The following is a 24,749-nucleotide window of genomic DNA, read 5'->3' on the forward strand; positions in this document are numbered from 1 at the left end:
GTAGGATTCTGAAAGGGATTCCGTTAGAGTGGATTTTGTCTTATTGTATTCCTATAGGATTTGTAAAATGTAATAGAACTTTTAGGCTTTTTTAGTATACAATACAAAACAATTTGTTCCCTCATGCACTGATTCATTAACTCCTGCCAGAGTAAAAATAAAACGTATAGGTAAAATTATACCCGACAAAATATGTATAAGAAAAAATCATCTACCGCAGGTAGTGCAGGTAACTTACTTTAATGTCATTTCCCCTACAATAGCTTATTCAATGCCTGTATGCCACCATGCCAATATTGCATGCTACTAATTTATTTCAGTCAATCTCATTCACTTGAATAAATAACGCTTGATTCAAATCTAATCATCTTTGTAATATTCTTGCCCTGGATCTGTTAAATCTTTTCTATAGTCTATTAAATACGGTGGCTCCCATAGACTGTATATGTATATATGTATATATGTGTATATATATATATATATATATATATATATATATATATATATATATATATATATATATATATAGATAGATAGATAGATAGATAGATAGATAGATAGATATAGATATAGATATAGATATATAGATATATTTAGATATACAGATATATATTCGGTCTATGGTTAAATACATAGACTGTGTAAAGATATACAGATATATATTCGGTCTATGGTTAAATACATAGACTGTGTATAGATATATAGATATATATTCGGTGTACTGCGGCCCCGGCCCGCCCCCTGGTGACGTGGTCACAGGCTGACGTTAGTTGATTACGGATGTAGGCGCACGCAGAAATACCCACGACTTTTCTCCTCCAAAAAAGGCCGTGAAAAACTTATAATGGAGCTGTAAGTTCTTTTGTGTTGATAATTATTGTATGAACATGCATTTTTACGTGTTTATGGATTGCTAGGACTGTGACATCCATGGTGCCATCTGGTAATGCTAGGACAAATTAGCATTGCAGCTAATACAGTAGTTTTCACTTTACACCTGTGCTGAGGCAGGCTGATGTCCACCATAGACAAACATTAACAGTTTAATATATTATTGTACCTTCCTCGTCTTTTGGATTTCTGGTGGTGGTGGTGATAAATGTTTATTTTCCATACTTTTCAGATTGGCCCCTATGCGGCTCTATACCCTGTCAAAAAGGCACTTTGTCCTAGTGTTTGTAGTGTTTCTACTATGCTTTGGCCTCACAGTCTTCATAGGAATTGCAGGTAACGCTATGCACTGACAATAGCAAGAAGTCGTATAATAATAATAATAATAATAATAATAACAACCAACTGTGTGATGATCATTGTAACTATATTTGTAGGTCCAAAGATAATTGAACAACAAGGACATAGTGGTGAGCAGCTACTAATGAAGAATTTCTCAGCAAAGGTGAGTATCGCGTCTGTTAGAATCTCAAATTTTACAATAGCCATTATCTTAATTCGTATCATATTAGTTTTCAAATGAATTTAACTTTGTTTTTTTTTGTTTTGTTTTTTTTAAATAAGTAAATAATAACTGACTGATATGACTTGCAGACTGGCCCCTACCGTCTTACATCTTCTCCTCTCACTACTTACAACCAGCAGTTATGGCTCATATGTTTGATGCAGGTTGATCATAGCACTGGTAAGATTTGAAATATGCAAGTTTACATTGTACAAAATTACAATTAAATCAGTTAGCTACTCTTTATATTACTGATTTTGTAAAGATGCCTAATATTATGGTGTGTGTTGTAGTGGTCGACTTTAAGCAGAGTTTTGAGATCAATGTGGAGCTCAAAGGAGTAATGCAGGATGCCAGTGTTATGCACATAAACAATGTCCACCAGAAATCTCGAATGTTGCACTGCAGCACAATTGTGAGTATGCATCTTTATTCTGTTGTTTTCTTTCTTTGTTGCATTACGATTTTCCTGAATTTTTCAGTATGACAGAATAATATAAAATAATCATTCTATTTCATGATTTGTTGTTTACAGTTTTTATTAACTTTTTTTTTTTTTTTTTTTTGACAGAAATGTGATGAAATCATTGTATTACATTTGGGCTTCCTGAACTACACACAATACCAAGTGACAGTTCGTTTCAAAGGCCTTGAAAACATTACCAATGACATTAAGACCAATTTTGTGGTATGTGATTTGTTTTTCAATAACTTTTTGTATATTTGTATTTAAAAGTAAAATGACATATTGTTTTGTAGTGGAAAATGTACAACCCTACTTTCTCTCAAGTGGAGATATGGTTTCGCTTTGTCTTTGTGGTGATGACGTTTGTTGTGACAGTAAGAATTATTTTTAGTTTTTAAGATAAAAATGCCTTCTATTTCTAAACATTTGGTTATTTATTTAACTTTTAATTCATTTCTTTCTTTGTGTTTAAGTGCATGTTTGCTCACTCACTGAGGAAGTTCTCCATGAGAGATTGGGGCATTGAACAAAAATGGATGTCGGTCCTACTTCCTCTGCTTTTATTGTACAATGGTGAGTTGTTTGTTTGAAGCTTGTATGAAAAATCTAACATTAAAAGCCAAATATGTTTTTAAAATTTTATCTTTATAAACATTTCAACCTACCAGAAGACTAGAAACCGTGGTGTAGCGACATTAATGAGATTGAAGACCTCCATTAATACTTTCTTTGTGATCTCTGTAGATCCCTTTTTCCCATTGTCATTCCTGGTAAATAGCTGGTTCCCTGGGACGTTGGATGCATTTTTTCAGGCACTTTTCCTTTGTGCCCTTTTGTTGTTTTGGCTCTGTGTCTACCATGGTATTAGGGTTCAGGTGAGTTCACCCCGAGTTTATTGCTAAGTATTATTATAAAGGTATTAGATAATTGTTTTTTGAAACTCCAGGGGGAGAGGAAGTGTCTTACATTTTATCTTCCAAAGCTAATAATTGTTGGGCTGCTGTGGCTCTCAGCAGTCACACTTGGTATATGGCAAACGTAAGTACTACATCAATACACACACTCAAAATTTGAAAACCCTAATTGTAACTTTTTTTTTTTTTCAGGGTAAATGAACTTCAGGACCCAACCTATCAGTACAAGGTGGATATTGGTAACTTTCAGGTAAAACTATATACTGTTTGGATGTAGGGATATTGATATGTAATAAATCATATAAACAAAAAATTTTGTGGTTAAACTTTTTTTTTGTTTAACTGTGACATATTATATGTATTGCTTTATGTTTTCTTTCAGGGCATGAAAGTGTTCTTCCTTATTGTAGTTTCCCTCTACATCCTCTACCTCATTTTCTTGATTGTCAGAGCCTGTTCTGAACTAAAGAATATGCCCTATTCTGGTAGAGTACATAATAATGTAATTCATCTTAAATTGTATTTATTGTACAGTAATTTTATTTTTTTTTTAAAACTAGATCTCCGGTTGAAGTTTTTGACAGCGTTGACATTTGTGGTTCTGATAATAAGGTATTTTTCCTCAGGCATTTAGCTTGGATGCATTTAAATGATCTCACATTCTATTGTCATTTTTCCCCTTTTTCCCATTTCTCAGCATGGTTATTCTCTACTTGAGGTTTGGTGCCAAAGCTCTTCAGGACAATTTTGTAGCTGAACTGTCCACTCATTATCAAAACTATATCCTTTTACTATGTGGAAAGTTTTTGTTCAGTATTGAAGTATTAACCTTCCTTATCTAAACATACCAGCTGAATTTTTATCTTTCTATGGTTTACTCAACTTTTACCTGTACACATTAGCATTTGTGTATTCTCCATCCAAAAATGCCCTGTATGGTAAGAAATTTTGATTTTACATGTTTGGTATTTTTTTAAAATTAGGAATATTAATTGATGTGATCATATTTACGCTTTCAGACTCCCAGCTAAAGGATAACCCTGCTTTCTCAATGCTAAATGACTCAGATGATGAAGTTATATATGGGTAAGCAAATTAGTTTTAGTTGTGTTTGTTACAGGTCTCCCAACCTCTCTCAATCTCTTTTTGTTGTTTTTAAGAAGTGACTATGAAGATATGCCTTTACAAAACGGGCGTGCAATTAAAGCAACCGCTAAATACCAGGATGAGACTGACAGCGACTGAGTGCACAACCTCATTTTCACCTGTTTCCAATGGATATTTTGAAAAGAGCAACTCTATTATATGTACTGTATATACTAAGTATTTGCACCAATCATGGATGTATTGAATATGTACATAATTTACTATTTTTTAGAAAGACACCTTCTGAATGTACCATCTTTATTTCAGTTTGCCTTTGAATTTCTTTATTGAGTTAAAAAGAAAACAAGAAGACAGGAGTATTTTCACTTGGAATTCTTGATTTTGTATATCGAGCAGTAAATGTACATATTCTTTTCCACTAAAGTTAAAACAAGTTTGGGATGGGTGGCTAAAAATCACAGTTTTGATGCTTAAACTATTGTGTTTATGTACATTGTTTTTCTCAGTATCAAGAGGCTTGAAGCCAAAGTACTCACTTGCATGACTTCTAAATAATTTTCTTAAATTACTAGAACTACTGACATATTTTATTTTTGCACCTTATAAACCTGTGGCCAAGAATCTGCTTTTTAAGTACTGGTAGTCATTTAAGTTTTCTTGTCTTTACAGTTATTTTTTAGAGACTGTATTATATTGAGAAAACCAGCCAAAATCCCCTCTTTGCCTACATTGTTATATGTATTCTAATCAAAAATTGTGCCTTGTTTTTACATTACGAGCGACATTCTTAATCTCTAATGGGTATTTTTTTTTATTTTAAATTTAAAACATTGTGCAACATTGTGGCTTCAGTTTTACCAGTAAATGTGACTTGATGTGAGTTTATAAGCATGATAAGTTGTGCTTCTTCTGTGTAAATAAAAGTTTTGTAAACAATTAATACAAATAAATTTTATTATACAACTCTTATTACACAATACGTGAAAATGTAATTCAAGATAACATGCAAAACATCAAACGGCCAGTCCAAAAACTGTGACGATGCAGTACATCGACTTGTTTTCCCATCTCACTGCACAGCTTCCTGTTCAAGATATAATAAAATTTTATTTTAGGTTTCTCACAGAATAGCACAACATTGAATAATTACCATCAGTGCTGTTATCCCAAAAACATGCATTAGCTGTTTGCAGGCCAGCTCCATTTTTCTGCATGATGACACAGGTTACTACAAAAGTCAAATTAAAAACAACATTAATTCTTTTTTTTTTTTTAAAAAAGAAGTTTTTTTTTTAACTTTTCACTCACCAATATATTTAAAAGGCTTCCCTAGTTTGCTGAGCTGACTAAGGCACTGTTCCACAACGTTGGTTGTCCACTGATTTACCCTGTTGTGCTGGTAAGTATTCCCACCAATGGTTGCTTCAACAGACTACAAAGGAAAAAGCAAAACAAAGGCTGATCCAAAGGACTAGATTTCAGTTATGTTTATCATATTATGTATGTAAATTTTATGATTGTCTGGCAATGAAATTTTCCTTTAATGTTTTAATGAACTATAACAGTGTTCCTCAAGCTATGGTACACATACTACTGGCTTCTTCTGGTGGGACACATCCTCTAATACTTGCTGAATTTCTAGTATGTTTTATGCAGTTTTTGGTCCTCCTTTGGGCAGTTATTTTCTTTGGTTAGAACTCCTGTAGCCATGATGTAGTTCAATTTTAAATATTCATGTTTGAGACCTGGTTTTGATTTGGTTGATCTACTCAGAAAGCCTATTTTTGTCCTGGGTGGTACTTGGTGTGAAAAGTTTGGTATAACACTAGCCTGCTCAGGGACTAGTACTACAGATGGAAAAAAAGCACTAGTGCTACAGCTTGGTACAATGTATCTCTCTATAAGGCTGGCTAATGTAAACTTTGCACTGTGTCTCTGTCTTATTAAATACAATAGATAAACTAAGGCAGGTTATACAAATTCAAGTTGTTCACTAAAGTCGAAGAAGTCACCAGCCACCAGTGTAGTCACACTACAGCAATATGATTTTTGTAACTTAAGCTAATTACAATTTAAAGAGTCAACTATTGTAATATATAAAATAATGTTAATAGGAAATATTTAATTAACTAAAGTTGTGCATTTCTTCTTTGACACAACGCACGCCACGCACGAACTTTGCTTAGCAACCGTAAGAGTCCTTAGAAACAGCTGAGTAAACGTGAGAAATGGTATTATAAATACATAAACCTGTAGAAAAAGCGAGTGAACTGACCTCTTTTATTATTTTGCTAACTTCTTCAACGACAAAGGTTGTCTGTTAAAAGAAGAATCAGAAGTTTGTAGTTAGACTGTAACATTATCGTCGACACCATAGAAATCACCCCATAGCTAGTAACTAGCTGTTGCCAGGTAACGTTTGCTCCATTGATTTAACAACACGTTAGTGGTAAAATACCAAAACAGTGAATTTTATTTAATCAAAACTTGGATAATGTAATATGACAAATACACACTTTTGAAAATACTAACCTCGTCAACCTGAAATTCGTCCATTCTAGTCAGCGGGCGACGATCAGAATCATGGATAGTTCTATGTTCAGGATGCGATCATGGAAGTTGCTTTCGACAAAACCCGGAAACAGTAGGGGCCAGAAGGTTTCAAAATAAATGTGAGTAATTCGCTTGGCTCGGTAACGATAATTATTCGCCATTTACATTTTAAGTAGATTGATAAAATAATAAAAAGAAATTGCACTCGTCTATTTTTTTCCTTTTGTGGTGGTGGTGGTAAACCAAACAAGAAACCCTTGATCCTTAAAGGGTCAAACTGCCCTAACACAGGATCTGCTGACAGTACCTGACCAGTCCTCCTGCCAGTCCTCCTTTGACTGAGGCATGACACGTTTGATTCCCTCAGGATCTCTCTCTCTTAAGCAAAGCCTCTTTAATAATATATTATTATGGTTAAATGAAAGTTCCAAGTAGTAATACTTTTTTATTCAGCTTGTTGCAGAATATGTGAACCCACCACCATTAGGGGAAACACTCAAACCACCAGTATAAGAATGATTAAAACAAATTGGTTAATACAATGTTATTGACTAGCATGACAAAAGAAGCATCAAGTCAGTTTACTGACACATTATTATTACATTTACATAGCACTCTTCTATTCAGATAAACACTGAGTCCGTTATATAAACCACAGCTACTTCTGAGTGATAGGAAATGAGTTTTGATCCATTAATTGTCCCACTCTGTCCTGCAGTGTCTGCACCACTTCTGCGAGTATAAAGACGTGTGTGTCGTCCAAGTCTTTGAGAATGAACTTCTTTCCGAGGGCCATTGTTTCATCCAAGTAAAGCAGGAACTGTTTCATGGCAGGATCACTAGTTCAAGCACAAATATACAGGACAAAAGCATTAGTTATAAACACTTGCAGGGTGTAGGGTTCGTTCAAAACGAGTATAGGGTCAGGGTTCAAAATACCTTGTCCCTTTTAAGTGCATTTTTTTTTAAATTTACTGATAGTTTGGTAAGACAATTGTAGTAAATCTTTACTTGGTTTCACATTAGTCAAAAAAATCCAACAGTCCATGTCCAAATAGGCATTATACTCCTATTCAGCTGCACATTTTCACAAAACATGGAGAATCATGTAAAATCTTTAGTAAAATACCTATTATGTTGACTACCTTTTAGTGAAATGGGTTGTTGCCCCTGTCATGTACTTAAAAATATTAAATATGATGTAATGTTATATGGCAAGATGCCCTCACCATTCAACAAGAACTCCTTTGTGCACGTTTACCATGTTGTTCGATTTGGTTTATGGAGAAAAAAATCCTGCATTCCAAAACAACAAAACAAACAAACAAAAGTAAATCAACGTGTTAGCTTTCTTAGCATTAGCAGAGATCTTTTAATATGAACGCATTTAAGAGTTAGTGTTAGCGTTTTGGCATCGCATAAATGCTATGTGCCAAAATGAAAAGCAAACACTAAACAGACCTTAGAAGCATTCCCAAAATAAATTGGATAAAAAGTGTCGCTACCGTATTTATGTTGGATCGTGATGAGGATACTAGAGCATGTACGGAGACCTTGGAGGGACAATATCAATGAGAGGAACTCTTAATCCGAACTGTCTGACGTACGTACGTAACCAAACCAGACCAAGTTACAAGTCAGAACTGTGCAGCCCAACTCGGTCAGAATACCTTTTTTTTCTACCTATTTTTGAGCTGCAAAGCTAATTGCGAATTTGCAAGGCCGCCTGGGTAGTACTTGGATGGAAGACCACTGGGAATTCTAGGTGCCATAATGGGGCACCAGTGGCAAAAACTGTCGTTGTGTCCGCAGGCAAGACACTTCACCTTCATTGCCTAGTAAGAAACTGGATTGTGCAAGAGTGTTGGTGTTGGTCGGAGGGGCTGATGGCACAGATTTGCAGCCACTTCTGTCAAGTCTGCACCAAGGCAGCTGTGGTTACAATAGTAGTGAATGAACAATGAACTGTAAAGCGCTTTGGGTGTCTTGAAAAGCACTATATAAATGTAATGTAATGTAATTAATATAACCTTCTGTAATTTAATAAATGTAAGTCAGAGTTGTTGAATGCCATATCGTAGAACATTCCAGGCAGAACAGCAACATATCCATAGAAAAAAGCAGGTGACAGGCCACCAACCAAAACCTACATAGTGCACTGTTAAGGTGAGCATTATTAAGTGCAAACAGACATTTATTTAGGATAGTTTTATTTAGAGTCATAAAGTGACTCACATAACTACTCATTTACATATATTCTCAATGACATGATATTCTCTGACAAAATAAATAAAGCAGTTGCAAAAGTCAACCATTTAAAACGAGGGTTAAGATCTGCAATCAATTGGCTATACAATAAAGGGGACCAGCTGTTCATACACCAAGAAAATGGCATCTTAGTTGAAAAGCACCCCAAGTAGGTTAGGTTTAGTATTTACAGTAGAACTTACACACATACATATGTAGTACTAGTCAGACATTTATATGCACAGCCCAAACGGCAGGTTACTGTGGTTTGGGGCATAGAGCTTCCCCTGCTTCAGGCAAACTGGTTTCGTTAATGCCCTTCATGTTAGGAGTTGATGTATTTGTGCAGTGCTTCCTGAATAAACTGGAGGCTTCGTCTGTACAGAAAGGAGTTCTTCTTCTCTGGCTTACAGATGTTTAGATGATCTACATCCACCTCAATGAGCTCTCCAATGCCAAGATCTAAACATGTAAAATAATAATTACAACCAAAATTTTCACTTCCACCAAGACTTGTTTTTAAGGCTGTACCTGCTGATTGAGTTGGCACCACCAATATTTTGATCATAGGGCCAATGTTTGTAGAAAGTGTCTCAGCAAAACTAAGAACTTTAATGTCTTTTTCTTTGACTATGTCCAAAAAGCCCTCATTAAGGTTACGGAGTGCTGGAGAGTCTTAAAGTACAAAACAACAGTGCATTAGTTTCGGACCATTTCTTTGAAAACATTTTATCTTTTCACTGACCTCTGCATAGCTCCCTGACTTCTATTGAAGGGAACAGCAGATATCTGACATTCACCGAGTACTCAGCCATGTAGGTGCCACGATGAGGGACACTATAAAATAAAATTCCTTTGGTGTTTTTTAGCAACTTTTGCATGTTTGGGTCTTCTGCAGCATCAAGGAGCATTTTCTTGACAAGTAGCCCTGAAGATAAAAGGTTAAGAAATTAGTTAAATGACACAAGTATAGTTGATATTTAAACAATCAATAGGCTTAGATAATACACACAGAGTGAATGGGTTCAACAGTATATCAATACAGACATTATTTTTAAATTTAGTAAAAGCAAATAAGAGTAGATAAATACCCCCCATACTGTGTGCGACCCAGACCACTGGTCTTTGTCCAACCCCAGCCTGCTGCAACTTCTTCAGCAGTTCTTGGCTTCTGTAGGCTAATGATTTTCTAAAGTGATGAATGAGAGAAATTATTATGTATTACAACAGTAAAATATGGCAATGTGAAATAAATCAATAGGCCCATTAAAAACATGATTTACAAGAGAAAAGTTGAGGGCTCACCTCTGATTCTCAGCAGGGCACTTGGACATCCAGTCACTGAGATGAGTGTCATATTCCACAGATAACACTCTAATATTAGGACAATCCACTGCCAGCCAAGACTTTATCAAAATAGTATTAATTATCATATAAAAATATTTTTTTTTCTTCTAAGTAAAAGGCATACCTTGGGCCAGCACTCTGTGTAATCATTTCTATGCTCCATTTCGTCTTCCTCAGATGAGTTACTGCGATCTTTCTGTCGCCATGTTTTAAAGGCTGCTCCTAAAATCCCATGAATGAAGAGCACATCTGCTTTGATAGTCTGACTGGAAATAGATAATAGATTATGAAATGGCTGAACTAAATTTAAAATAAAAGGTCGTATATCCACATTGTATACATTATTGTTACAACAGAGCTAACTGCTTTCCTACTTGCCGCGTGTTTGAGGATGGAGAATATATATCCCATCCTGGTATTTCTCCATAACTGTTTCCCTATCCAAATTGGCCAGAGCACGAGCTGCATGTGAGGCTTGCATGACATGAGGAGACTGCACCATCTCAGCCAAGACAGACACCCACCCTAAAGGTATACAAGTCTAAGATGATCAAAACATACTACACTACAAAATCAAAGTAATTATTCCAGGCCTACCAGACTGTACAATGGCTTGGTGAAGATTCTCATTAATTGCCAGATTTCCTATGATGCGAACAATATTTCTTTGAATTTTAAGTGAATCGTTACGAAGCTGGAAAATCTTCTGAAGCAGATGCAGGCCCCCGTTTTTTACAATAGGATCACAGTGACTCTGGACCTATAACAAGAAAACTAAAGTACCAATACTTCAACCAGATCCAACTGGCAATGATCAAATAACATAACAAGAATGTACCTTTGAGTGTTGCACCAGAGCTTGTAAACAAAAGGACTCCACCTTTTCAGAAGGGACTGAAGTCAGGCTTTGGGCATAGGGCAGTCCATTACCACCAAAACACCATAGCCCTCCCTGTAATATTGTACGTACCATTTAATCCGGATTAAAAAGACCAACACAGTTTAAAACACTCATCTACCCGTTGTGCTGCCAAAGATTGAGTGCTCTCCCGCAAAGCCAGAGAAGTGAAGTACTGAACACATTTGTCCACTTCTGACTGAGGTAGAGAGCCCAACAGCTGTCTCAGTCCATCCTCTGCTGACACATCCTATATAAACAGATAAAATGAAAAAGATTATTACAACACTAATGTAAATTGCCATAAAGCAGACACTGGGAAAAATGGTATTATCAAGTAGCAAATCACAAAAACTCTTCTCCCTTCGCATTTAGAGCTAGAGAAAAAAGAATTAAGATGAGCAGGATTCATATGAAGATTAGTTTGCTGCAATCACATACATTGAAGAAAGGTCTAGCCTCACCAATGGCATAAAGTAATAAAGTAATTCAAAGTAAAAAAAAAAAAAAAGGTCATAGCAAAAAGGCTGTGATACATACATCCTGAGGGTTTAAAAGTGCTGGTGGTGGCCTGAAAAAGCGCAGGTCAACTTGAGGAGTCCTGGCCAGACCCACTGCTGTTCGTTGGTCTATGACCTGAGCTGCTGTTTGATACTGATAATCTGAAATAAGAATCAAATCTATAACATTTAAAGACAGGTTTACACTGTAAGCAAGAGGTGGGAGATATATGTTGAAAAATGTGTGGTGTAATGTTTCATATAAATTAGATTTTTCTGCATATTTCTATTCAGTTTTAGAGTAATATTTGCGTGATACATTAACCGCAACCATAACATTTGACAGCGACGTTTTAGAACATTTCTGATAGATTCTATAATCTATGCATTGTGATTGCACACATTTTGTCAATATTGCCCACCTCTACTAGGCACTGAACAAAGAAATATAATGTTACCCTGCCAGTTGTGATTTTCCCCAAGTTCCTGAACAGCCTGCAGACGAACAGCCTTGTTGGCCGACTTTGTCTTTTTCAGGAGGACCCATAACGCCACCTCATGTGGGTCAGCATCCACATGGCGAAAATGCTCTGTTTATATAAAAGGTGGGAGAGTAATGGGTGACAACTCGTATTACACCTTTTTGCCTCAAGAGTAGAAATGCACTACATAAATGTGATAATTTGCATTTGTAAATTAAACTACAGTACGCCACATCTGGTACAAGAGGTGCATAAAGGAATGCCACTCTTAAACAATAACTGCTGAGTCATAAAACCTTCTGGTTCCATGCATTGACTTATCACCACGGAAGCTTTAATCATTAAAAGCCCATGGTTAAAGGTCCTATATGATGTAAAATGGACTCTTGTGATCTTTAAACCATGGTATAAAGTTGTTAACTCTATAATGTTCAACTCGTAAAAAACATATCTAGAGTTCTGTTGAGTAATCCTCCTACATAATTAGTAGGTCTACATCTCCAAAGCTCAAAATGCACTGTTCCACATTGTGATGTCATGTAGTTGTAGTTTTCAAGTTAACAGCTACCTTTTGCCTTTTGTTCAGTAGAGACTGACAATTCCAAAACTGAAATTATCCAAATGTTCTAGTGAAGGTGTATGAAGTTTAAAAAACACAGTGGAGAATTTCCAGTACACTGGAACACAGTGTGATTTGTGATTTGCAGTCTACTAGAATTGACAAAATCACAGAGACACTGTGGTGGTGCCAGAAAAAACAGGATGTGTATATGTAGACAGGTGTTTCCTTTAAACACCGAGCTACAAACTGTTCACTCTATTCCATCGAAGAAGCTAGCAGTTAACAGGTTTTATGGTCAAAATCAAATCAAGAGTTTACCATCAAGAGAATGTTGAAAGAGCCAAGACGATACTTCCAAAAAACGCCTTGCTGCTTTATGTAGCTCCTTTCTTGCTTTTTGTGTAAGTTCTGGAACAATATTATATTGAAACATTAAAATATTAAACCAGTTCACATCCTAGGAAAGCATTATCAAAGTATAGATAGGAATAGAGTGGCAACACAGGGAAACTAAACACCCAGGTATTTACAAGCAAACATTCAGGCTTTTTTAAATATAGGAGACTATAGTTCGCCCCCATAGTCTAAGAACAATCTGGACTATAGTGGCATCATAAATATAACACTTTGTTGCCCATTATATAATCACAACTATTTAAAAGTAACTGCAGTGAACAATTAATGATTCACATTTAAACATAACAAATTACATGAGATAAAATTATTCAAATGAATCTATTAGAAGCACCTACACAGTGAACACTTGCCTGCAGTGAAGTTGTCTTTTTCTTCTGAGGAGACTCCTTTAAGATAAATATAAGATTTGTACTTCTCTTTGATGATAGCACTTGTGTCAATAGTTACAGCTTTGTCCAAAGCGGCCACTTCATATGTGATGAAGAGACAGCCACTGTGTAAAGAAAACTAACTTAATAACTTAAGTAAAACTACATTTTAGTGTAGGTTACATGTTTTGACTGCACCTTACCCTAGGACAACTGCACCTGTTACTTTGGCTATTTTTCCTGAAATAAAAAATGTTGGCCAATATTATTAATATTATTACATTATCATTGACTTATCTTTGATATTAAAAAAACAAAATAAAACATGAAAGTAGCATAATAGCATATTTTATGACTCACTTATCAAGCTTCTCCACTGAAACACTTCAGACTTCGTTGTTGAACTCAGCTTTCGACAGTGAATCAAACGCAGTGCTGCAAAAGACATCCTTCGTTGGCATGCACAAGGACATGAGGCCTGAAAAATATCCATGGTTAACTAGATTTGACAACCTTACGATCTTACAAACCCGGTATTTTAACAGATCCACGTACAAACCGGGTTCTGTGTTAACCTAACGCTAGCTGTTACACTGCTAAATATTTGTGTTGTATCCTATTTAAGCCACCTACAATCTTCACCAACAGCATGTCAACCACAGCAATGATCACAGCAGATCTTCTATATTTATGTTGTCGTATCCATGTGTCATATTTTACCTTTTAAGAATGAACGACAATTAAAAGTCTGTTTTTCCAGTAGCAGCGCCGAAGTCGACCCGGAAGAAAGTTGTCTCACAAATAATACGTCACGAAATGTGCCACCGCCTCCTCCTCTTTTCTTTTTTTTTTTTTTTTTTTTTTTTTTTACAAAAAAAAAAAAAAAAAAAAAGACTCTTGTAAATATGTGTGTGTGTGATCAACGTACATCTCTCCAACTTCACAGTGTCTTCGAAGAGTGAGTACTTAAAACAATAACTGATCAGACAAAACAGTTTTAATGCTGTAAATACTGATCCTGATTTAACTGTAAAATTATTTCAGCCATACCATGGATATCTATATATTATGAATTAATAAGAAATACTTCCACGAGCCTTATTCCAAATGTGAAAACGCACTTTGTTATGTCATACTTTGCAAAACAACCTTTATTGACCAAACAGCCTAAACATCATTTATCAAGCAATCATTATGTACATCATACTTAATAGCGGCTGCACTCATAATATTTGCACATAATTTTTACGCTTATATAGGATGATGTAGGATCTGTCACATGATTCTTAAATTATATGACAAAAAAATTCACCAACTTTTCTTAACATAAATAACTTCCAACATTGTACATTACAGAACACAGTTAATTCAATAAATGCATATAGTGTAAATGTCCCATAACCATTTCTTTCTCTGCTCTATCTCCTCAGGTGCTTGTCTCCTGATAAGCTCGTATGATGCTCTCATAAGCTGGAGGTGGTGTTTGCGTAACATGGAAACCTCTCAGACTTGTGTTTCCCCAAAAAGACTCAGGTCTGGACGGATCAACAGCCACCTGCCCAGAGGCTTGAGCTGTCCCTGTGGAGGAGGTCAAAGCTGGGGTACGTGGAAGTGAACACTGGCTCCCCTCCTCTGCCTCTCTTGCAATTTGGCTGCAATGGAGCAAAGGGTGGAATGTAGATCCTCTAAAACTGGATTTGTACCCCAGTGGGTCCATTTGATCAGGGAAAGAGCTTTGGCGTTGGAAGCTAAAGGCAGCTCCCAGTAAGTTGTTGTTACTGCGGCGATCATAGCTGTTGTTGCGTTTGAAATTGGGGCGCGAGCGTGAAGAGGTGCGGGATTTGCGAGAGGTACGTCGTGTGATGCTTGCAGAGCCCGCCTTGCGCCGTGACATCCAGGTTAGGAGCACATAGATCACAGCACCCAAGACTAGACCCACAGCCACCGACACACAGAAAGCAATAATCAGAGGCACTATGAAAACAACAAAAGAAATTATTACAAAAAAATAATACTTAATCATCAATAGGCAGTGGTCAGCATGACAACACAAGAGATATTCAACTAAAATGCATGTAACTAAAATCTTTGTAGTAGAATTCAGTCCACAGCAATTCTTTTTTGTAAGTCTTTGGGGAGAATTTTTTTAGAACATTGCTTTTGACATGGAACAAGTCCCTAATAACACCATTTCCTCTTTTACAGTGCTAAAAATAAGTGCCAAAACATTACAGAGGGAACAAACTATTTCATCTGTGCATTACTCACAGATACAGTTTCTTTTTTAGGAAGAACCAGTGCCAATAAGTTTATTGAAAAGCAAGACAAGAATGCAACAGTTAGAACAAACCCATATGGCCTCACGCCAACAAAAACAAACACATTTTCCTTCTATAACACCACAACTATGTTGTAGTTTTAAGGGTTGTAAGTTAACAAAAGCATTTGTGCATTTGAAATCTTGTTCAGAAACATATCTTGTTTCTTATAATGCAGAATACTAATTGCATTTAATTAGCCATAATTAAAGCTTGTATTCCCAGAAGGACATATCTTGATTCTAAAACGAAAACCACAAGAAAAAGTCAAAAACTCACCTGCATCATAAGACTGAAGTATTTCCAGAAAGATATTTGTGTTGTTCTCTGCCATGACTTGGTTGCCTGTGTCAGAGAAGAAGACAGTTTTTATAGCCTGCTTTTCCTCTCCCAACTTCTCATTTCTCCTTTGAAAAAAGCATGCGTCGCTTTAAACATCTGATGGATTTTCCTGGTCTTGCGTATGCTCTCCAAGTCCCTCTTAAGGAGCCTCCGACCAAAAGAAATGTGCTGGACAGAGAGACAATCCTTTGTGGAAGTTGGAAAACCACACTGTCACATTTCCGGCTTGGAAATACGGCCACAGGAGTGGCTTATCTATTTGAGACAGAGATCCTGGAGGTGGGGTAACTAAAGGGTGTTGCTAAAATCACATCCTTAGCCATTATTTCCTTTGGAGTTGATAAATCACCCAGTACGGGACCCCAGTTTATCTTTTACCTAATAGTTTATGTTACTGAAACCAACAAAACAAATGACTCTAAACCATATGTCATCTGGATCTAACATTAGTGAATATTTAAGATGCTCCTACTTGTACTTATACCACAGAGACCACAGGCATCTCATACGATCGGCTAAACCAGCTGTTTTTGGTCTTGAGAGGAAAATATTAAAATAGGCCCAATAGCCTAAAACATTAAAACAATAAACAATACGGTGATTCTCTAAGAATCTTCCCTTACTTTTTCCATATACTTTGCCTGAGGACCAGTAGTTTCCTTTGGATAAAACTATGGTTTGATATTTTTTGTGGTTTTAAAGTGTTGTGTATTCTGCCTTACAGTGAATCTGATGTGCAATGTCATCATTTTTGGTCTGCAAGGAAGGATATGGATATTCATTCAGTACTGGTATGCAACCACAGCAGCATCAAGTATAAGTTTAGTCCTTCTCAAAGTCTGTTCAAGATATTATTTCTGGTACTCAGCCCACTTTTGAAGTCCACGTTTTGATTTACCTTAACTACTTTAACACTTAGTACCTAGTTAGTACCTAGTACCTAGAGCCATAATGCTTAGAACTGTACAATACTGTTGGTTTTAAATTTAAATGTATACATTTGACCATGACTTGTCCGTACCACTGTTTAGTCAATTTTATGCTATTCAATATGTTACTAAAAGCAAGTATAGCATGTCATATAAAATGACAAACATAATATCTCTGTCCTTACTGACCCTACTAACATTTCCTTTGATTGTTAAAGTAGCTGTGAAACCTGCCTGTATATCCAACAAAAACACAACAATCAGTCTAAGAGTGCACATGCTGTCAAGAGAAAGGTCACTGGTGAGGACATTGGACTACGTCATTGGATTTTGTTTTAACTAAATAAAATTCCATAGTTATGTTATATGGACTCCACAAATATCTACAGCATATCTTTCTTGAAAATATCATTTCAGTAATGATATGCTGTTATAAGATAACAAATTATGAATGATTTAGAGAAACTTTTTTTTCTAGACACATCAGTTTACAGATACCATGCTTATGGTACTTATTTTTTAGTGTTAAGAGCAGTCTCACTTCAGTAATCTTCATCTTCCTTCTTTTACAAAGACTTCATTTTGATGCTGTCATGATGTGACACATTTGTGTGCCACTCCCATAGATATTTTTTTTATTACTAAGTCAATCCTTTGAAAATACATAATTATGCAGGTTATAAAATGTTTTGTCCATTAACATCAAATTCTAAATCAGATTTCCAGGTACTCTTACTCACCACAAGATGGAGCTGTTGCTTAGATTATTGATAATGATAACTCCAGTATTACCACTTAGATTAATGTATTGTTTTAACATTATTAACAACAACTATTACGCAAGAATTATTTTTGGCAAGATTAACATAGCGTTTTACCAGTCATGCTTAGAGTGCTCAACTTGGCCACTTCTTTTACATTTCAGGTCTATCTATCTATGCACAACATGCTCTGCAGAAGTTGGTTGATTTTGTTATTTTGTGGGTTTACAACAGTCTTCTCTGAGATTTTGCAAACATGCTGACTGTGTAGAAGGAGGATTACCACTTTGCACCACCTGTATATGCTCTCTGCCTGTGCAAAGATTAGATAAGAAATGAATTGTAACGGTGCTACTGGGTGCAGTCTCCATTGACCCACATGCTTTGTCTCCCTCACCTCTTTCACTTTTCACTGCGGCATGTCTCCACTTTCTTTTGCTGAATGTGTTTGGTCCTCGGGGACTTCTTTGAACCGTAGGGGTGACCTCGGTCCGAGCTAACAGCATCGGAAAATGTCCGGATCAGCAGTCCATGCTGCTGCAGTAGTCAGAAGAGCAGGCCTGTTTAAATAACTGTATTGGCAAGTCAGGCTCTTGGTTAGGATGTACTGGAACTTCTAAATATGTACTATAGTGTAAAGAGAGAGTCATATTTAAGCCTGCATAACTTGTGGCATGTAGGACTAAATCATTTGTTTTAGATTTAATAATTTATTTCTTTAATTATTCATAAACTCTCCAGTGTATTTTATTTAGCACAATATTAAGGCTCAACTGAATGGATTTTCAATATCCATTAAAATGCAAAACTAGATATGTACTTGAACTGATTTAAATATGCATATTCACGTTATCAGGCCAGCATAGCAATGTATGCAATGTGAAGTATCTTTCCTTATATTTTAAACTCTCTTTTATTTGATAACATTTAAAACTAAATCTAATCATAAACCTGGATAAATGCTTGAGGATAGGATGTCAAAACATTGCTTAATGGTTTCCTGATGCCAAAATGAAAATGCATCTAAAACCTCTTCTAAAGCCCTTCAAATAGCGGAAAGGTCAAAGGTCATAATACTTTTAATGCAATAGCACATAAAATGCTCCGCCAAGCTTTAATTTACCTGTTAGTGCATTTGCATGAAGCCATTACATTAATTAAGTAAAAGCAGATTTTGTCCATTATCATAATCTCAGTTAACTAAACCCAGTACGTTTCTATTCAGTATTGAGTACCAATGGACAGCAGACATCATTTATCACCTTTATATTTCTCATTCCCAGTGTTCCATTTCTCATTTCAATGAATGACAGAGTGGCCGGACGTCTTCCTCCAGTTCGTCTAAGAGCTCTCTGGAGATGATGATAAAAGGACTTGTCTAATGGGATTACACCTCGCGATAAGTGCTTTGCGTCCACTGCTCCATCTCACCTCTCGCCTACATTGAATTGATCTACTATGGCCTAGTTTACAGTGAAGGTTTGTAGATTTATTGTTGCCATTTTTTGATATATTGATATATTTAGGTTCAAAACTTGCAGACATCAGCATATTTTCTAAACTGCACTATATTTGAAGCTGATAGATGTCATTGCACAAGATTGATTGCTCCATCTAATCAGAGCTGCAGGTAAAGAGGATGTGGTAGGAGGTAAATTTAAACAACGGTCAATAAACAGTCAATAGGAGAGTAAATCAGGCTCGACTGAATAATAGGGCCACTAATCAACTCGTGAATTGTCATAATAAATATGAGGTAATTCCTGACAGTTGGTTTGTTGGGCTTACAGTAAAGTCTGTTTCTCTTTTATCTATCTAGGTTTGGAACCGCCCAAACCGAATACAGGATATTTGCAGATATATTTATATAGATATGTGTAACTGACAATACTGATAGTTTGAAGATAGTAATCTAGCACATGTACAATAGAATAATCCTCCAACTAGGCACACTTGACCATGGCAAGACCCTTACACAATCTTAAGATGTGTGTAAGGGTCCCCAGGCCTATTGACAGGGTTACAGAGGACAAATTGCCATTTAGGGACAATAATATGTAACTTAGCTACCAACTAACTTAACTTCAAGGTAATGCATTAATTGCCAGTAATCATTTTTTTACACATTAAACTATGTATTTACATAATTTAAACTTATTTTGTGAGTATCCAACAAATACTTCTCAACCATTTTGTACTGCGCACCTGTCTTGCAGCTCAGCAGACCTGGCTTTACATCTGAAGTCCTATTGGTGCAGATGCCGCACCGATGGACACACCAATCTCTCTGATTGGATGGTGCATGTGGACCAGGAAGCAGTGAGATCAGACTCAGGAGCAGGAGGGGCTGATTCACACAAATGTCCTCCCACATACACACACACAGATAAACGCACTTACCTCATTGCCAGGGGAGGAGCTGTGAGTGCAGACCGCTACAGACTGCAACAGGGATGACTTGAGAAACACAACAACAACATGGACATAGTCACTTGTACCACCAGCTCATGTAACAGCTAGTGCTACCTGTGAATAGATTAAATGGATGCAGATTTGAAGATGGGAGCACTGCGGATTTGATGTACTGGAGTTTGGACGTGACTTTGTTGACCTCTGTCTGGACATCGTCATGGCATCTCCAAGACACTATGGTCACTCTCCCCGGCACATTGCCAATGTAATGCAGAGGCTTCAAGGTAAGACTTAAAGTGCATACTCACATTTTTAGACTTAGAGGTGACCTGACTCTAGCATGACACAGCAAAACAACCACTGAAAATTGCAAATTGCTTTTCTGATTTATTATGCTTTAATCAACTGTGAAAGTGCAATCAATGGTGTAATAGGATCGAAGCTGGGTGGCATCTGCAATGTCACATGAGACAAATGTGTTAACAAGTATGCAGTGTTTAACATTAAGTTGCTAGTTGTGCATTCTGTTCAATCAGGAATTGTTTGAGACCATGTGATGAATATGAATACAGCAGTGTCTTTGCACATAGTTGTGGAAGAGTTTGAACATTTGGTTGCCTGGCAATTTGTCCACTAGGCAAGTTTTCTAAAGAGGGCATTGTTAAACACAATGAACCAATTTCTATATACAGTATTACATACAGCTGATGGTGCATTTTTGTCATGCTCTGATGCTTATAGACTTGAGGATGCAAGTCAGTCAATACTGCAGTAGGTGTCAGTATACTAATGCGAAAGAAGAGGACTGGGATATTAACTTATTAAATAGACTTCTGTTTTCTTCAATCAGGCATTAAACTAGTACTTAGCACAGAATGCTCTGACACACAAACATAACTTAACAACTTTGACCATATCTTTCCTTTCTTTTTGCATAGGATATGAGTGCTACCTATTTGCCTTATAGATGTCAAGTGACCTAACAGAGTCAACTCCCCTGCAGCATCCACTTTATAATCAGCAAGTGTAGCTGATTAGTATGCAAAGTGCAGCTGGTGAGTCAGGTGATATGAGAGCGTAGATCCAATATGGCCGCTCTGTGTGCGGTGTCTGAGGTGGCAGTTTCTGTGCGAGCGCAGCGTCAGAGCCATGTGACTGCTCTGCATCAGGCTGTGCAGGTGTGAGTGCTCTCTTTGGATCCCGACCGCTCGCTGCCATTGATCTAAATTTAGACACTTAGCTCGAGGCAGTGCAGAGGGAGACAATACTGATGGATGAGCTTGTATTTACCCAAATTTGGAGACAAGCTTCTCACAGCCAGTGCTTTCACTTCAGCCACTATGTTGATTGGAATACTTTTAATCTTCTGTTTGAATATTACTGTCTCTAAAAAGTGGAACCTTTGTAAATGCTTTTGACTGCACAATATATTCAAGTTTGATACAAACTTTTGCATGTATACATACATAGAAATTTTATAAATATAAAGTAGATAATTAAATTTTTTGCATAATGCGGCTTTAATATTCTTACCCATTTTTGCTGTATAAATTAATCCTGAATGCATCTACCCTCCCCACATGTTGCAGTGTTGGACACCTGAACTACATCTGATTCCTTTCTGTTCAGATGATTGCATTAGCTTATTTACAGGGCCACGCTGAATCTAATTTGAAGTGACATTTCATTTGATCCTTTATTTGCCCTGGCCTGCAGTCCCGGGAGACTAGCACAAAACCACTTGTGGTGAATCAAGACTTGAGGGTCGTGAGTATGAAAGCTAATGTTTCTATTAACATGAAACAGCCCTGAACATAGCTGGAACATACACTAAACATGTGTTACTGTGATGTTTGTATAGGGATTGTCCCAAGTGACAATCCCAAGTGATGTAAATTCAATCATTCTGGTTAACTGCTTCTCATCATAAGAATGTTTTAAGTGGATAGCTTTTAACTGCTATTTTTTCCTAGCTCGATGCAACCCAATTTTCCATTACTTAGCTGTTAAATCTAATCTGATGCCATTTGTCCATAATTTGAAGCCTGATTACTTTCAAACATTACACCCTAAATAGAGTCACTGTTTTTGAATTATACGGAATAAGGTCCCCTCTGGCTAGCAATACCACATCAAAACTAGTACCCATTTTTAAATCATGATTTTTTTAGTTCTTTTCTTATGCTTTTTGGTGTGCCTGAGAAAAACAGCAATTAGTGACACCATATGGCAATGAATGGTGCAGCCACTTTGAAACCCATCCCAGATTGAACCAGTCCATATGCTGTGGAATTTGCCCGTTTGTTGTCACTCGTTAATGAGAGCTCTTTGCCGGACTGGGTTTTCCTCACCTGTTTTTGCGGTGCGTAGGTGTTAGAGGCGCACAACTACGCCGCCTACACCTGGGGTTTTTCCGACTTATTGTGTACAGAGAGCACCTGGTGGGGTTTTCAATGCGTGGGATGGAGGATTTTTGAATTGAGTGGAGCAGGCACCTCAGGCAAATAAGAGGTGAAAGACCAGTTGCTTTTAGAAAGAGTGATGTCTGTCTGCATATAAAAGATATTGAGGTGAAACAGGGACCAAGAATAGTGTTCTGTCTGCAGGCATCTTGCAGATCAGCATTTTTACCCACATGTTTGCTCATATTTAGTAGAGAATATATTCAACTCAGCTTGATATATCAGTCAGTGGTCTGCCTCTAAAACCCAACTATATAATGTATGTTCTTATAATAACATATTGAAAAAATATTGTATAGGTTTGAGAATCTGAGTTAACCTATGCTCAAATGTAAATCTAAATGCCAAAAGTCATATTTAACTTAATGCATGGCATATACAATATTGTGATTCTTGATGTTAGCAAACAATACATATTTGTTAAGGCTTTATACCTGTTTTAAATGCCATTTGCAAATCATATTCAAAAAGGTTTTATTTATTTGCATATTAGACTGTGAACAGTTAAGTTGTATGCTTGACGATAGGTGTGTCTAAGCTACAAAGAGAGCAGAGACAGCAGACAGGACAAACAGAGGGAGCCCATACACCAGTTCTAATGTGTGCGATCGCTGGTGGGACCCCTCTCCAAGTTGGCACAGGGCCAGAGTGGCATCCTGTTGCCAGGGGCCACATTCTGGTCCAGCTCAGGCCCAAGCAGACGGTCACCTTGAGCCATGCCAGCCTCCTGTTTAGATCTGACAATGCCATTTATCCTCTGCAGCACTGGATACCACACTCCACCACATGGAAGCAAACTCTTCAAAATAGCTGCAATTTGAGCTGCACTAAATTAGAGGAAGCATATGTCAGTTACCACTATGGTGAACACTGAATACTGTCATAACAATTTGACAGACAGCATTTGGATTATTTATAAACGATAAAGTACAATGAGCTTTCAGACTGCTGGAGCTTTGACTCTGGCTGCAAGTGGAATGTTAAAATTGGCCCACCTGGGACTTTTTTCACTCACCATGTTTTTCACTCACAGCATACATTATTGCTGGTTAAGGGTATAGCCATGCTTTCCATTTTAAGCTAATTCTTACTGTGAAAATTGTTCTATGGGTAATTTTTACTCTCTCAAATGCTGCCACCAGGAGAAAGATATTTGTAAGTGGAGAAACAGAGATAAACCCAGTCCAGTAAAGCTGTCTGACCATTTACACAAAGCCATTACTTCTGTGCTGAGAGTGAGGGAACACGGGTTTACTTTATAAAAGTACGGTGCAATATATGGCAATGTGGCTGTACTAGCAAATGTAATATTTTATCATGCAAGAAATGACTAAATTCTAAGAACTCATAACTCATAAGGATAAATATAAAGAGTAGGTATTTTACTTCTGTGGTGTATTAATTGATAATGCATAACATTTTAGATAATCATGTTATTTTTTATTGTTTTGAAAATGCTATATTCACCAAAAACAACATGTTTGCTCATTGCGTTAATCACTCCCCCTTCAAAGTGATATCACTTTACAATCAGTGTGGATTCCACTAATTAAACTACAACTACTTTTGCATCATGCTTTTGTATATTTATGGACTAATGTCATAGGCTTGAGCATTGCCCAGATTCTTACAGCTGAACATGAGGAGAGTTCGAATAGGGCTTTGTAGACACTGCTAAAATACAAAATACAAATGCATGGGTGACATCTAAAACCTCTACAGGCATATTTTTGATGTGGGAACAAACTGATAAAATTGTAGAATGCTTCAACAGGTAAATTTTTACCCCTTCTTCAAATTATCAGAAGTTTATACTTAATAATGACTTCTAAAGCAATACTATATTCTGGACTCACTGGTCAAAACTAGAGCTCTACAAAAGTCAAGACATTTTGTGGCATGTTGGTTTTTTTTAGTGACTGTATATATCAACAAGCCTAGACCACTACAGCATTATTGAGCTGCAACACTGTTTTTATCACTTCCTCATTTCATCTTTACCAATGTTTATGAGCTGTTGCCATAGCGATTGGTGCACATGACATCCAGAACTTGCCCTGTCTGCCCCACAGGCTTATGGGTAATGTCTGGTTCTGCCTCTGTTTCAGTACATTGTGTTTGATAAATGTGTCTGAGTGAATGTGCTGGTTGTATGTTTCCAGCCTTCAGCCACACATCAGTGACAGATCAGATTATAATCTCTTTAAC

The 24,749-nt window shown here is 36.7% G+C and overlaps 6 protein-coding genes across 9 annotated transcripts in view; 2 read left to right on the top strand and 4 right to left on the bottom strand.

Moving 5' to 3' along the window:
• The first annotated feature begins 741 nt into the window (after window positions 1–741).
• Window positions 742–4,906, top strand: tmem181 (transmembrane protein 181). Of its 2 annotated transcripts, none has more exons than XM_020942053.2 (17): window positions 742–852; window positions 1,124–1,227; window positions 1,329–1,396; window positions 1,546–1,636; window positions 1,750–1,871; window positions 2,028–2,144; window positions 2,216–2,296; window positions 2,396–2,495; window positions 2,667–2,797; window positions 2,869–2,960; window positions 3,029–3,086; window positions 3,219–3,321; window positions 3,397–3,448; window positions 3,534–3,616; window positions 3,685–3,774; window positions 3,856–3,922; window positions 3,997–4,906. In XM_020942053.2, the coding sequence occupies exons 1-17, from the start codon at window positions 845–847 to the stop codon at window positions 4,079–4,081; spliced, it is 1,452 nt and encodes a 483-aa protein (XP_020797712.1). In that variant the 5' UTR covers window positions 742–844; the 3' UTR covers window positions 4,082–4,906. The 2 variants fall into 2 exon arrangements, with proteins under 2 accessions (XP_020797712.1, XP_055005576.1); XM_055149601.1 differs by having other exon boundaries at window positions 4,000–4,906.
• Window positions 4,880–6,782, bottom strand: dynlt1b (dynein light chain Tctex-type 1b). Of its 2 annotated transcripts, XM_020919236.2 has the most exons (5): window positions 6,476–6,782; window positions 6,219–6,260; window positions 5,252–5,375; window positions 5,094–5,171; window positions 4,880–5,027 (listed from the first exon to the last, which is right to left on the bottom strand). In XM_020919236.2, the coding sequence occupies exons 1-5, from the start codon at window positions 6,497–6,499 to the stop codon at window positions 4,957–4,959; spliced, it is 339 nt and encodes a 112-aa protein (XP_020774895.1). In that variant the 5' UTR covers window positions 6,500–6,782; the 3' UTR covers window positions 4,880–4,956. The 2 variants fall into 2 exon arrangements, with proteins under 2 accessions (XP_020774895.1, XP_055005577.1); XM_055149602.1 differs by lacking the exon at window positions 6,219–6,260.
• A 146-nt stretch (window positions 6,783–6,928) lies between these two features.
• On the bottom strand, window positions 6,929–8,126 carry gtf2h5 (general transcription factor IIH, polypeptide 5). Of its 2 annotated transcripts, none has more exons than XM_020920154.2 (3): window positions 8,002–8,126; window positions 7,726–7,792; window positions 6,929–7,335 (listed from the first exon to the last, which is right to left on the bottom strand). In XM_020920154.2, exons 2-3 carry the CDS (start codon window positions 7,758–7,760, stop codon window positions 7,155–7,157), a joined length of 216 nt encoding a protein of 71 aa, XP_020775813.1. In that variant the 5' UTR covers window positions 7,761–7,792; window positions 8,002–8,126; the 3' UTR covers window positions 6,929–7,154. The 2 variants fall into 2 exon arrangements, with proteins under 2 accessions (XP_020775813.1, XP_020775821.1); XM_020920162.2 differs by having other exon boundaries at window positions 7,958–8,041.
• A 563-nt stretch (window positions 8,127–8,689) lies between these two features.
• serac1 (serine active site containing 1) lies at window positions 8,690–14,121 on the bottom strand. The gene is made up of 17 exons (XM_020917202.2): window positions 14,038–14,121; window positions 13,678–13,795; window positions 13,521–13,557; window positions 13,300–13,442; window positions 12,851–12,940; window positions 11,947–12,078; window positions 11,529–11,650; window positions 11,110–11,238; window positions 10,929–11,042; window positions 10,688–10,850; window positions 10,465–10,615; window positions 10,215–10,356; window positions 10,049–10,149; window positions 9,835–9,932; window positions 9,489–9,671; window positions 9,275–9,418; window positions 8,690–9,205 (listed from the first exon to the last, which is right to left on the bottom strand). The coding sequence occupies exons 2-17, from the start codon at window positions 13,763–13,765 to the stop codon at window positions 9,069–9,071; spliced, it is 1,974 nt and encodes a 657-aa protein (XP_020772861.1). The 5' UTR covers window positions 13,766–13,795; window positions 14,038–14,121; the 3' UTR covers window positions 8,690–9,068.
• A 340-nt stretch (window positions 14,122–14,461) lies between these two features.
• On the bottom strand, window positions 14,462–16,229 carry myct1a (myc target 1a). The gene is made up of 2 exons (XM_020919893.2): window positions 15,915–16,229; window positions 14,462–15,291 (listed from the first exon to the last, which is right to left on the bottom strand). The coding sequence occupies exons 1-2, from the start codon at window positions 15,967–15,969 to the stop codon at window positions 14,744–14,746; spliced, it is 603 nt and encodes a 200-aa protein (XP_020775552.2). The 5' UTR covers window positions 15,970–16,229; the 3' UTR covers window positions 14,462–14,743.
• Window positions 16,230–19,970: 3,741 nt separating this feature from the next.
• syne1a (spectrin repeat containing, nuclear envelope 1a) overlaps window positions 19,971–24,749 on the top strand; it is a 121,286-nt gene continuing 116,507 nt past the window's right edge. The window contains exon 1 of the mRNA XM_055149308.1: window positions 19,971–20,363. Within this exon, the coding sequence (XP_055005283.1) occupies window positions 20,297–20,363 (67 nt within the window). The 5' untranslated portion in view covers window positions 19,971–20,296. The remainder of the gene's footprint in view (window positions 20,364–24,749) is intronic.

The sequence above is a fragment of the Boleophthalmus pectinirostris genome, unplaced genomic scaffold (assembly GCF_026225935.1).
Source record: "Boleophthalmus pectinirostris isolate CB_2022bp ecotype Guang Dong unplaced genomic scaffold, ASM2622593v1 HiC_scaffold_13, whole genome shotgun sequence".
NCBI classification, from domain to species: Eukaryota; Metazoa; Chordata; class Actinopteri; order Gobiiformes; family Gobiidae; genus Boleophthalmus; species Boleophthalmus pectinirostris.

Coding starts and splice junctions, on each gene's coding strand:
- gtf2h5 (XM_020920154.2), bottom strand. CDS start 7,760: ATGGTAAACGTGCACAAAGGAGTTCTTGTTGAATG. Junction 7,336..7,725: donor AAAGGAGTTCTTGTTGAATG/GTGAGGGCATCT, acceptor TGCTTGAACTAG/TGATCCTGCCATGAAACAGT.
- serac1 (XM_020917202.2), bottom strand. CDS start 13,765: ATGTCTTTTGCAGCACTGCGTTTGATTCACTGTCGAAAGCTGAGTTCA. Junction 12,079..12,850: donor CTTTCAACATTCTCTTGATG/GTAAACTCTTGA, acceptor TTATATAAACAG/AGCATTTTCGCCATGTGGAT. Junction 10,150..10,214: donor ACACAGAGTGCTGGCCCAAG/GTATGCCTTTTA, acceptor ATTTTGATAAAG/TCTTGGCTGGCAGTGGATTG.
- tmem181 (XM_020942053.2), top strand. Junction 3,617..3,684: donor GTCCACTCATTATCAAAACT/ATATCCTTTTAC, acceptor ATCTAAACATAC/CAGCTGAATTTTTATCTTTC. Junction 3,923..3,996: donor GATGATGAAGTTATATATGG/GTAAGCAAATTA, acceptor GTTGTTTTTAAG/AAGTGACTATGAAGATATGC.
- dynlt1b (XM_020919236.2), bottom strand. CDS start 6,499: ATGGACGAATTTCAGGTTGACGAG. Junction 5,376..6,218: donor TTAGCAAAATAATAAAAGAG/GTCAGTTCACTC, acceptor TTTCCTTTGTAG/TCTGTTGAAGCAACCATTGG. Junction 5,172..5,251: donor GAAGCCTTTTAAATATATTG/GTGAGTGAAAAG, acceptor TGACTTTTGTAG/TAACCTGTGTCATCATGCAG.
- myct1a (XM_020919893.2), bottom strand. CDS start 15,969: ATGGCAGAGAACAACACAAATATCTTTCTGGAAATACTTCAGTCTTAT. Junction 15,292..15,914: donor ACTTCAGTCTTATGATGCAG/GTGAGTTTTTGA, acceptor TTGTTTTCATAG/TGCCTCTGATTATTGCTTTC.